The sequence below is a fragment of the Nipponia nippon genome, unplaced genomic scaffold, assembly GCF_047370975.1.
Source record: "Nipponia nippon isolate SJK-2023a ecotype South Korea unplaced genomic scaffold, ASM4737097v1 scaffold_4, whole genome shotgun sequence".
Taxonomy (NCBI): Eukaryota; Metazoa; Chordata; class Aves; order Pelecaniformes; family Threskiornithidae; genus Nipponia; species Nipponia nippon.
Genome location: NW_028262358.1, coordinates 97916924 through 97929805, shown reverse-complemented (window position 1 = coordinate 97929805; position 12882 = coordinate 97916924). Strand labels below are relative to the sequence as shown.

General features: G+C 43.6%; 1 protein-coding gene across 2 annotated transcripts in view; it reads right to left on the bottom strand.

The window, feature by feature from the left end:
* Positions 1-6726, bottom strand: part of KHDRBS2 (KH RNA binding domain containing, signal transduction associated 2) — a 427208-nt gene extending 420482 nt beyond the window's left edge. For both annotated transcript variants that reach the window (XR_015708349.1, XM_087775407.1), the window contains exon 1: positions 6578-6726. Coding sequence is in view for 1 of the 2 variants with exons in the window: in XM_087775407.1 (XP_087631533.1) it covers positions 6578-6668 (91 nt within the window). In the remaining variant the exon portion in view is untranslated. The remainder of the gene's footprint in view (positions 1-6577) is intronic.
* Positions 6727-12882: the final 6156 nt, after the last annotated feature.

Sequence of the window (12882 nt, the reverse complement as noted above, 5' to 3'; positions counted from 1 at the left end):
GCAACCCTGCAGGTCAAGGAAACACTGTTTCATCTAGGCAGTGCGTTTAGCCTACGGTATAGCTGCAAGGCACAGAACGGTGTAATGTATTCATATTTTAATAAAGCGTGGAGAGGAACTACCAAACAACAGCTACATTTATGCATTCTAAAATAAGACCCAACATATCTCATACTCTGAGCTTGAAACCTGTGTCCTCAGATGTCATGGAGGAACCGTTTTACTCCTATGGCATTGCTTTGGTGGGCTAGGTAGATGTTCAGCCTTTCTTAGGAGTCTTATGCACAGGTCACTATTGAGCATATCAGATTTTATAGACTATTAAATAGCCCAGCATGCTACAGCAAATCTGTCAGTATATATTGTCTGTGTATTGCCTGAAGGAGAAAAGCATGCATCCAATGCACAAGAATCTGATATATCTGTTGGGCCAGACCAGCCCTTTCCCAGAAGGTGCTAGGATATGAAGCTCGATTTTGGCATGCGGAGCCCAATCATGCCACCTCCTGGTTAGGAATGGCCACTCTATTCTACACGTTACACAGGTGCTCCGTCCTTGGGAAGTTAACAGTTGACTGGGATTTTCTACTCAGCTATCCAGCTATTCTGCCTTCTCTTGGTACTGACTGCAAATATTACCAAATTTTTAAACTCAAGAATTTGGAAAAAATCTGCTTTGAGGCATAAAGGAAGAGAGATGGACGATTACAGCAGGTGTTCCCTGAATGAATACACCAAAGAGACAAAGTATGAAAGAAATTTACTAAAAAGTCCCAGGACAAATAAAAAACACTCTTCTCCTTCCAAGGAAAACATTCATGTTGCCAAAAACCAGTGCACTCTGCTGATGAGGCTATGGCCATCCAGATAAGCCTCAGCAAATGCCTTTGACCCTCCCTTAAGCAGCTGGTACTCAATTCTGCTATTTGCACTGAATTGCACCTTAAGCAGCTCCACCGATTCAAATAGCACCGTTTAAAGAGTGAATCACTACGGGTTTTTTTGTTTTTTTTTTACACAAGGGTATCAGAATCTAACCTTCAGTTATTGCATTTATATTGTTCCCTCTTTGCAAGAGAATTTACTGTGTTTCAAAGTACATGTTTTCTAAGATCACAGATCAAATGGTCCTAAGCTGCTTCAGATGTCTAAAAGAGAGAGATTTTCATTTTATTATTTATTTTATCACATCTATCTTTTTTTTCTTCTCCTAAGGAAGCCCAGCTTTTATGACTAACAACTTAGGGTTAATATAAACACTTACAAAGGTTGCTTTGTTATACTCATTCTAACATTTTATAGTATTGTGTTTTCCCTAAATCCAGTTATTGCCTGGGATTCATCTGCATTGCATTCTGCAAGGCAGTAGCACTTCCTAAGATTATGAACACATACCATGTTGTGACACCACACTAAAAAAAATAAAATAAAAAAGCAAAACTCATCACTCAGTTCTAAAACTTGCACTATATTCTACCGATTTTCATGATTACAAAAATATTAGCTGCATCAGTCAATATATTATATTTGTATAAGGACTGCCTGATAGCTCACTAATGGCAATAGAAAGATTTCCATTAATTTTAGAGAGTTTAGAACCAAGTCTATAATGCCGAGCACATTGCTGCTCCATAGAAATCAAAAGTGCCTTGTATTCATCTAGAGCTTGCACTGATATTACTCCTTTTTCATTGAAAAAGATCCAAATGATAGATATATAAATCTCATTTCTAATGAGACCAAGGTATCTAAAATACATACTCTAAACATCACCATGTTTCCCGAGTCAATCTTTCAGTTATTTACACTGCATTTCTTGGGACAGCAAAGTAAACGATGATTAATACAAACTACTCTGTGAACACAGATTTCTTCTCACCTGATGCAAACATCATGAAAAAAAGAAACAATAAGCAGAAAAGTGACCGCTCACAGATTAATATTAATGTATGAATTTACATTAACATTTTACATTAATCTTATTTTAATCCAAAGGCTTGTTTAAACAGAGTAAACTAATAAATTTGCAAATATATTTTCACAAGTAGTTTTCAATGGAAACTTTGATAAAAAATAAAAAGTATCAGAGACCTGACTTTAGCAGGTCACAGGCTTGACCAACAGCCTTTCAAATCTTGGGCTAAGGATATGATTGTCATTTTCTATATTGCCACAACAAATAATTTTCATATAACGACCTTGTTAGTGCCCCAGGTTTTCAATAGAAACACACAGTTATGAACTAAATCTGCCTTCCTATATGAAAAGCAAATGAATCTCCAGGAGTCCAAAGAAATCCAAAACCCACATAAGCCAATATATTAGTTGAAATCCTGAACATAAAGACAAAATGAATTTGCATTACATCAACAGTTTTTGGACTAGCTAGAACAATTATTGCAGGCTTCTATGAAAGACTGTACTAATGCTCATTGAGTGTAAAGGCTAAGTAATTACATACCTTTTGAATAATCATGCCCTGTCCTACAAGGAGCTTTATGACGCTGAGCTATATGAGTCTAATTGACATGACTGGAGGTTTAACAAACTCATGCTATGCCACGTGGAATAATCTAGAGACTCAAGATTAAAGCTAAAGGCCTGATTCTGATTGCCTTCAGAATGCCAACTGAAAGTCTGAGGTCAATTGTACTGTCATTACATAGAGAGAAATTAGCTACCTCATTACCCAAGTAATGCTGATATTTCCATTGGGAGAGATGCTCTTACTTTGGCCAGCTCTTTCGAACAGGTCTTTTTCCTTTTTGTTTATATTACAAAACATATAGCTGGCTTTATTAATATACTATGCAAGATATTCCAAAGCCACACACACATAAATACACAGACATATATAAAATTTGCTTGTCCCCAAAAGTATATAGACAATTAGCTGACACTTTAGCTTATTAAAAATAACACTGATATAAACCAAGTTTTAAACTACCAAACAGTTCCAGCCAGTTGGAGCTTTCTATGTCATCCACACAGCTAAAGTCACACACTTATTTTTATATTCATAATCATAGACATCTTACACAAAGCAATAAATATTTACATACATGCAAAAATAACAGACATAACCAGCTCATCAGCTACCATGGTAGGAGGTAGCACCAGAACAGAGAGGCTCTCAGTTGTCACTGGAGCTTTAGAGTGTGCTGTGGCATAAGCACAAGTTAGGTACAAAAGGTACTGCTCAAGAACACACTCTTCGTTTTTCACATTTTTCATCTGACCAAGCATTATCGGACCTCATACATTGGTCAGGGTATCTCCTTACTGGAAGCAGTACAATCTTACCTATGAAAATAACTACCTGCAACCAGTTTACAATGAAATAATTTAAAACTATTCATGAAACAATGTGATTCTTCCAGCTCTTATAACAGCCTGGTATACAAAATAGTTCAGTGAATACAGAAAAACCCTCTCCAACAGATGGAGATTTCGCTATTCTTTAGAGTTTGGCTACCTATTACAATTAAAAGAGGTCTTTTGCTTTTGTTGCTGACTAGATTATATTACCAGAATAAATATGTCCAATGATTTTTGCAAAAGTTTGAATAAACTCATATAGACTGAGGTAAATATCACCAAGCATTCACACTTCACAAGTTCTTCTAAAAGATGACTTATAAATGGCTTTTCCATTTCTAATAGCGTAATAATCATGTAGGAGCTACTTCTATATGAAACAGGTAATGACCCAGGGGGAAATAAAGTGATTAAGGCACTCGATTACTCATTTAGAGACTGGGTTCATTTTCAGAATCCACCACAGATTCCCTCTGTGATTTTTAGAGAAATTATTTGGTTTATGTCTCTAAGAAGCACTAGTACCTTTTTCCTCACCTTTCTTTGTGTTGTTTGGTAAGTATGCAAATTCTCTGCCACAGAAAGTGTCCCTTTTCTGTGGATTTCACCACATATTGCACCATGGATGCTGTAACTCAGAAAAGGACCAAAATAAATAATTTCTATTCATCCCTTGGTGATGAGGGGTAAATAGCTACTGATTCAAGTATGCACCTGACACAGGTCAACCTGTAGGACACAGAACTACATATTAAAAACACAAGTAACTTGTTGTTTTTAAAATAAGTACACCAAAATGCACAAACAAAAAAAATCAAACAAAAAAACATTAATGGGGAAAAACGTGGGATCTTATCTTTACAAGTAAATCCAATGTCATAAATTGAAACTGTATTTCTGGAACACTTATCACATATGTGCACTTCTGCAGTTTCACAGCAGCATGTGCCTTCTCAACCTCAGGTTCTAGCAACTGACATGAAAAATCACAGCACTTTCAAGTCAGAGCGAATGCTTGAGGCTCTCGACTCGGAAGCAAAAACCCTCAAATCTACACTTAGACATTTTATACAAAATCTACAGGCAATCAAAAAAGCTTAGTATATTATAAAAATAACACCTGGCTGCTATTGTTATGTATGTAGCTGATCACACATTATTTTTTAAAGAACAGAAATCCAGAGTCTGGAAGCATCGCTTCACCGCAGACATATCCCAGAAATACAGTATTACAGAGTACCTTGCACTACTGGCCCATGTTTTTCTGGCACCCAAGAAAAAATTCTGCCAGTTCTACACATTTCCTTTCTATTTATACCGAGCAGCAACCAGTGCATTAATTCTTGTTTCCTTAAGTAGCTATACTCTTACCTTGATGAAAGTGTTTTAACAGTCATCATACATTAGACTCTAAAAGGAATCTCTAGAAAGCTTGACAGATGGTGTTTTGAAGGATAATGCCAGGTATCTGGTGTGAATCTGACATTAGCATTCCCGACAGACAACTCACCTTCATCTTTTAAAAATCCACCAAAATATACGTAATCCTAGTTATACTAAGAAGGAATGAGAAAACTAGTTATTTATTCAATCTCACAGTTGCCCAAAATACAGTTTCTGCATGGACTTGACGCTTAGAAACACCTGTTTTATTCTCCTTTTTTTTAACTTTACTTTACACGCTTTCGATTTTGTCCTTCATGCATTCTCTTTCTTTCCCATGTATACGTGCACACTCTCAGTAGATACCTCCCCCCTCTGGGAAAAGATCGAACTGCAAGGTGCAAAAAACATCCCTCTTAGAAATAAGGACTTTGTTTATCATATGTTTATTAGAAAAACAGCCGTAAAAAGTAGCATGGCTGCCTCTGCAGCAGCAAAGTAGCTATGACAAAACTGTACTAAATGTGTCAGTACTCATACCGAATTTCCAAGCTATCAAACAGGAGCACTCTAACAAAACCTGGACTCAGTATCTTCAAAATCAATAAAACATATATTAAGGAAAGACAATATAAAGACTGCTGATAGAGAAAGACACTTAGTGCTAACATGGTAAGTTTTAAGTAGTTATGATTTTTCTTAAGACATAACAGAACTTTGAAAATTATTCACCATGTCTGAATGTGAGTTTATTTGAATTTGTGACTCTCTCAAGGGCCTAACCATATATTTCTTTGCCTTAGTCTCATTCAAGGGCTTGACGGGTTGTCTTGATTTATGCATTGTTCTTTACTACTTCTTTTTGACATTAGGTTCCAAATTTAACAGGGATTTTTTTAAAAATCAATGTTATACACCTCAGAAGAAACAGAAGGGGAACTTAGTGGATTACACTTCTGCAGAAGTTGAAATGCTGTACCACAAAGCCTGCACTATATTCAGCAGTTATTAAAAGGGAGGCTGAATTATAAACTTTTTAAAGAGTCTCCAGTTGAACTAGTTCAACTAAAGCAAGGAAAGCAGAGTGAATTACAGCGAATAACAAAATGTTACAGCAGTATATTCTGGATCACCGTACGAATCCAAGAGAAAAATCATCATGTCCTGGATGAAACAGTGTCATGAAATCGATAAGCCATATCCAATCAATGCTTGACATTGCCTAGTCAACTACAACAGTGCCACATTAACGGCATAATAGTATTGCCATATAAACCTTATTACTTAAGCAGGGAAAACAAGACGTAACGAGTTTAACGAGCAACGTGCAGCTGTCTTTGTGCAAATACCGCCGGGAGCCATGGAAGCCCTTCCCGCAGCGGCGGACCGCCCGCGGCAGAGGCGATGCATCTCCACGGAGCCGCCACGGCCGGGCACTTCCCAGAGCGGGGGGCAGAGGCAGCCGCTCGCTGCGGGCGGAGGCAGTCGGCGGCCGGAGCCGGGCTCCCGTCTGTCAGACGGGCTCCCTCAGCGCGGCGCCCGGCGCGGGGTCCGGCGGAGCCGCTGGGGCACACAAGCCCCACGAACTAGGGCCGGCCGCAGTCAGCCGTCGCTCCGCGCCTCCCCACGTCCACGCGTGGCCGAGTCCCCCCTCGGCGGGGCGGGCGCCCGCCGGCCGCTTCCAGCGCCAAGGCTGGGAGGGAGCGCGGCCGCCGCCCGGCCCGGCCCGACGCCCGCCCGCCGACCCGAGCTCCCCGGCCCCGGCCGACCCAGGGGGCGGCCCCCACCCCGCGGAGCGCCCGGCGCCGGGGGAGCGGCGGGGCCGCGGCGCCCCGCGGCGGCCGTTGGGCCGCGGCGGGCGCGAGCGGAGGCTTACCGTCGGCCAGGAGGCGCATCGCGTGAACAAAGGAGGGATCCAGGCTGTCCTTCTCTGCCATCAGCTCGGGCAGGTACTTCTCCTGCTCCATCGCCTCGGGGCCGCGGCGCCTGGGCACGCCGGGGCGGGCTGCGCGGGCGCTGGCTCCCTCCGCGCCTCCGGTCGCCCTCTCGGCGCCCCGCGGCTCGCAGGTGCCGCCCCGCGCCGGCCGCCCGGCCCTCCCGCGGTGGGGCGCTGCCCTCGGCGGCCCTGGCGCCGCCTCCGCCTTCCCCTCGCGCCGCGCGGGGGCGGGGGCTGGGGCGTGCGCGGGTCGGCGCGTGCCGCTCTCCGCGCGCCTCGCGCGACCGCTCCCCCCCGCCCCCCCCTTCCGCCAGTGAGCGACCCTCGCTCACCGGCGGCCTTAACTAGGGAGGCGGGGCCACGCGCGCCCCGCCCCCCGCCGCTCCCATTGGCGGCTGCGCCCCGCCGGGCGGGGGCCCACGCGGGAGACTCGCCGCGCCATTGGCTGTCGCCGGGCGGGCGGCCCGGGGCGGGGGGGGCGGGGGGGGGGGGGGGAGGCGCGCGTGAAGGAGAGTGTGTGTGCGTGTGTGTGCGTGCGTGTCTGTGTGCGGGTGTGTCTGTGTGTGCGGGTGTGTCTGTGCGCGTCTGTGTGCGCGGGTTTCTGCGTCTATGCGTGCCCGAGCGTGGGCGCCTGTGAGCGTGGGCGTGTGCGCGTGGGCACCTCTGCGTGCAGCTCTGCGTGTCCGTGTGTCTGTGCGGCTCTTCCGGTGTGTCAGTGGGAGCGTGAGCACTTGCAATAGGGGTGTGTGCGCGCTCCTGTGGTTTTGCGTGTGAAAGCGCGTGCCTGTGCCAGCGTGTCACTGTGTGTCCGTGCGTGACTGTGCCTGTGCCCGTGGGGGCTGGCTGCGGGAGCGCGAGCACGTGTGTTGCGGTGTCGGTGGAAGTGTGCGCGTGAGCGGGGTGTGCGGGAGCGTGTCGTGTCTGTGCGTTGTGTTCGGGCGTGAGTTTGGGTGTTGCGTCCGCCCGTGAGAGCGCGCCCGCGGATTTGCGCCCCCTGCCCGCGTGTGCCCGCACGTCTCCGTGCGCGCCCGTGTCTCTGCGTGGGGCCCCGTGCCGGCGCGCGGGCGCCCGTCGTGTCCGCCCGTCTCTGTCGGTGCGCGGCTGGGCGCGCGTGCCAGCCGCCGGCTGTGGCCGAGCACGTGTGCCCGTGTGCCCGTTGTGACTCCGTGTCTGTCCGTCCGTCCGTCTCTGCGGGCCCGGGCGTCGGCCCCGGCCGGCGGGCGCTGTCCGCGGTGCTGAAGCCGCCGGCGGAGCCGAGGCGGCGGCGCTGCCCGGCGCTGCCCGCTCCCCTCCCGCCCCGGCGGCCCCGCGAAGGGCGGAGCGCCTTCCCCGGGCTCCGCCGCGCTCCCCGCGCTCCTCGGCCCGCCAGCTCGCCGCGGCGGCCGGGGAGCTGCCCTGCTAACGGGGTGCCGCACGGGCGGCGTGCCCGGGCTGGAGCTGCGAGACGGCATCTGCCCCAGGGATGTGACCGGAGCATCGGCGGTCAGGCACGGCTGCTCGAACAGCGCGCTGAAAACGTCCGCCCCGGCTGCCGTGCACGGCCGGAGGGCGCAGGAGGTGCCCGGCGGTCCTGAGGGGAGGGGGCGATCTCTGCCGAGGAACGCCGCGCTGCACCTCCCCGAGTAGCTCTCTGCAGCTCCCACGGCCCCACGTTACAGAATTAAAGCTATTATGCAATTAAAATGTCCACAGCTGGAGGAAATAAAATTGATTTTAATTAGAATTTGGCTTTGAGTATACATTTACTACAGGTTATATTTATCCAGGATTTTCCCCCCAAAGGCAATTTAGTAACGTGATTTGATTTTGAGAGTAAACAAAAGATGCTTAACTTATCTTAAGCTGTTAAAACTTCATTTGTGGGACCTCAAAAGCAAACAGTCTACCACACAACACAGCGTGTTGTGCTCAATCCCTATGCGAGATTCTTAGTACTAAGACTACTAACATTGGATTTGTTCTGGTGAAATGATAGTTGCTGCAATAATACACTTTTAAATCACCTACTACTCTTCCTCTTAAGATGTTTTTGTTGCGGTGTTTGGAATTCTATGGTTTTGCTTGGGGTTTTTTTTGGCAGAGAATGAAGGAATGAAGAAAGGTAAAAAAACAAGACAAAAACTCTATAAGGGTATCCACAAGGTTTTGAAGACATGGTACAACCATTGCATAAAAATTTGGTCTGTGATGGTTTTAAAATAGATAAGATACATGTAGGGAACATTTACACAATTTCCACTCAGTTTTCAGATGACTGAGGGACTACATGTGTTTACAAGAATGCATAGAGAATGTCAGTGGCCAATGTGCTATTATTATATAGGATTTCGGGGGGGGGGGGGGGGGGAGGGGAATAAGACACCTGAGAAATAACTTCCTTGCTGGGAAAGAGTAGGAGCAGGAAAACAATGTGATTTTAGCAAACTTGTGAAACACTTAAGAAGCATATAGCAGAATGGAAAGGTTTAATTGGCAATCAGCTTTTACTACAAATTGTGTGTGGGGATAACGGGAAAACATAAGTCCTCCTTTTAAAAAAGCAAATAAAACAAAGAGAAGCATAGAACTAAGATATTTTATTAATAATTCACCCTGATTCAATTTACCGCATGAATAGTTCTTCTTTGCTGGTTAACAGTGTAGCAAGAAATGGCATACTGTTTGCAACACAGCTCAGGACTGTCTTGCTTGAGAGATCACCTGTGTCTTCAAATGATATTTCTGCGGCTCTGTTCATCAGAATAATTCAGGCTGGTGACCCTCAGTTCAAAAAGAAAGAAGGCGGGTGATAGGTGTATTATCATAAAGTACCTTCAAGACAAATCTAAGCCATCCTCACTCAGAAGCAACCCTAATCTGGTAGGTTTCAAAACATACCAGATGGTCATGTATATGGAAAATGAGTTTTGGGGGCTTTCCATCTGGGGTGTTAGAAGAATAGCGTTACTGTGGTCTGTTTAATTGTACTTAACCTACTTAGATCATAGGAAGCTTTGATTTAAACACCTTGAAGTTTATTAAACAGTGGGAAGTGCTACATTCGTCAAACTCATTTTTTTCTGGTCAAAGGAGTAGAGAGCAGGTTTGCTTGCACAACTTTTTACAGCAAAGTAGACAGAGACAAGTTTCCTGTAAGTTCATTTTTCAAAAGTTATAAAGTTAAATTGACTTTCAGTGATACTTAGACTGCAAAGCCATTGAGATGCTATTCTGAATTTTACCTTATACCTCATTTAAAAAAACAAAAAAGCATTAAAATCTGTCAGACAGGAAATATAGACTTCTAATGACATCAAGCATGACTTCATTGCTAGTTGGAGATCAATTTTTTTTCATAGCTACTAAAAACCAAAGACACATTTTACAACTTTTTAGTTCGAAGTGTCAAGGCAAATTAAAGTTTATCTGTACTATATTTTATTACCAAGTCTGATATTGAAGTGGATCACAGCATACCAGATTATAGCTTCTTTGAAGACAGAACAGGTAACAACCATTATGTATTTTTGCCAGTGCCAACTAAATATATGTGGATTATCATGTAGCACTGAGGACAAAAGGCAATGGAAGCAAAAAAAATTGCAGGAAAATCTCCACACTTTCAAAATGCTTATTTAAAAATTACGAAATCTCTTGAGAATACGCAGCAGAATGAACGGTCAGTGCGAGCACAATGACAATGAATCACCATTCTGACACATCGCATTAAAGTCAATATAATAATTTAAATCAGTACAGTTACATATGTGTGTGAGTATATCTAGGACCTCATACACCAAATATCAGATTTGTCAGGAGTTTTCAATTTCAGAAATTCCATTTTCTTTCAAATTTCTTCTCTGTTTCACTTGTTTTAGCTATGGGTAAGGGTTATCTGGTTCCTGAACTGACTACAGATCAGGATAAAAAACTAGGAAGTTTCTCCTGTCATCCTATGTTAACTACATCCTTCCCTTAAAGTGGAATTATAATTGACAATATAACGAATAAAGAACCAGCAATGCATGTGCAAGAAAGAGGCAATCTCCCAAGCTCCTTTGCTTTAGTTTCTTCAGTTCTTCTTGGGATACTGTCTGTATCCAGACTCGATCTGATCTCTGCACCCTGGCCTGTGGATACCAGTCCTTGGACCATGTGGCTTCACTGTTTGATAATGAGGCATCCGAACACGCACAAGCTGTCAATGCAAAGCTTGTTTCCATGTAAAAACACTGGGATGACGTATTGGGCTTTGGCCAGCGGTGGGTCTGGCTGGAACTGGCTGTGCCCTCTCCTCATGGAGGCCACCCCTGCAGCCCCTCACACTGCTAACACCGTGCCACATAATCCAGAAGGGAAATGTGCATGAGCAAGTGCACAGGTCACTGTAGACCACTTTCAGACAGCAAAAGACCCAGCGATATGGGCCCCCCCACAGCTGATTGATCTCTGTGGCAAGTCCCTGTTTTCAGTAGAGTTTTGATCTCTCCATTCATACAACTGAATAAACACTGATTTTCTTAAATAGAGACAAGTCATACAGCTCAGTCTTTAATCTATATAAATCATATAAAACAGCTTCAGTTTTAAAAAGTATCAGCATTTATTTCCTTCCAAAACATTAAATAGTTTCATATACTTGGTGAGTCTAGGACTCCAGAAAAGTTCAGTGTGAGTTCTAGGTGTACAACGAATGCTGGTTTATGCTATAACTTGGTTTATAATACCCTCATGACAAGTTCTTAGTTCATGAAAACGCACATCAAATAAAATTATGTATGTTACAGCTCTATTTCATTTTTAGAATTCTTGAGATGTTGTAAAGAAGAAGCAACTGAAAAGGTGACCTAGGGTAAATGCCATGAAAGGAAGCATAACCTCACTGAAAGATCTCCTTTATCATTAATTTGGGATTATTTTAACCAAAACAGTAAACTATGAAACAGCAGTTGAAGACTGAAAAAATGCTTAAATAGAAATGAACAGCAAATAATAAAATGCAGACTAGAATGTCTGTTCTCTTCTTTCTTCCTTCTGATGCTGCCAAAACTGACAGAGAAGTTGTGAGTCTATGACATATAACTATAATTTTTTCCTCTCCACATGTAGGTAAACACCAGATCTTATATTTTGCTTGCCTGTGTTTGAAGTTCCATCTCTGTTGTTCCTTCTGACCTTTATATTACAGCTTATCCATTGCCAGGTAGCTCAAACACTTTCACAAAAATCTTCTCCGTGATCATAGCACAGTCTCCACTTCACCTGCTTCCTCTAACCTTACTGCAATCAATAAGTAATAGATGTCTGAATTTCCCTTTCATCCTTACCTCCAAGGTTTAGAACTGTTCCTTTTCATACAAAACCTCCAATTACATCGCTTTCTAATTTTCCTTTTCATATGATGCAAAATGTTTCCTTTTGTACCTTTCTTTTACTTTCTCCCTTTCTGCTTATTGTTTCTACCATGCTTTTCCAGTATGCAAATCTCCCTTTAATACAATTTTCTCCCTTGGAGGATAACAACAATAATAAAAACTGATGGACAAACTGAGGTACAAAGAAGGTGATACTTGATTTAGAATAATTGAGTTACAGTTTCCAGACTCTTAGGACTCTTCCTTGAGCTAATCCTTCTGTTTATAGTTGTGTCAATTAGTCAGCACAGCAAGTTACAGAAATTGGTAGTCTCACCTACCTTTAGGCATGTAAAAATCCGATGTCTAAGTCTGCTCCAGTCACCACAGACAGCCTTTATAGTCAGTAGGTTGAAATAGGCTCTTCCAGCAGTTTATTCATCTGACCTGCAGGTACCTATCTTTGGTTGAGGTGAGTCATTCTATGCAAAATCTGATTTCTCTCCACTGGATATGAAGTCAGTAACTAGATTAGAGGTAAACATCTAGCTTGTACGTAACAACATCAGTGCAAATGAATTCCAACAGATTTCAGTAGTGTATGACAATTAAGGGGCCAGAAGAGTTTGTCATGGTATAACAGATGATAGGACAGAAAAATAAGTCTTCCAAAAAGTGCATGTGATTTGCATGACAAAATGTATTCTACTTCAGGCATACAGATGTCAAAAGGCAGACCATGCTTAAAATAAAATGACAGAATTTATTTGGTAAAAAAAGATGAGTTGCATATATATATATATTATTTAAGATGCAAGTAAATCTACAAATACCTGAAGAAAGTATTATACCCAAATGAGAATAGAATTGTTTAGAGGATGCAAAGGATATAAACTAGAAATAAGGAGATTA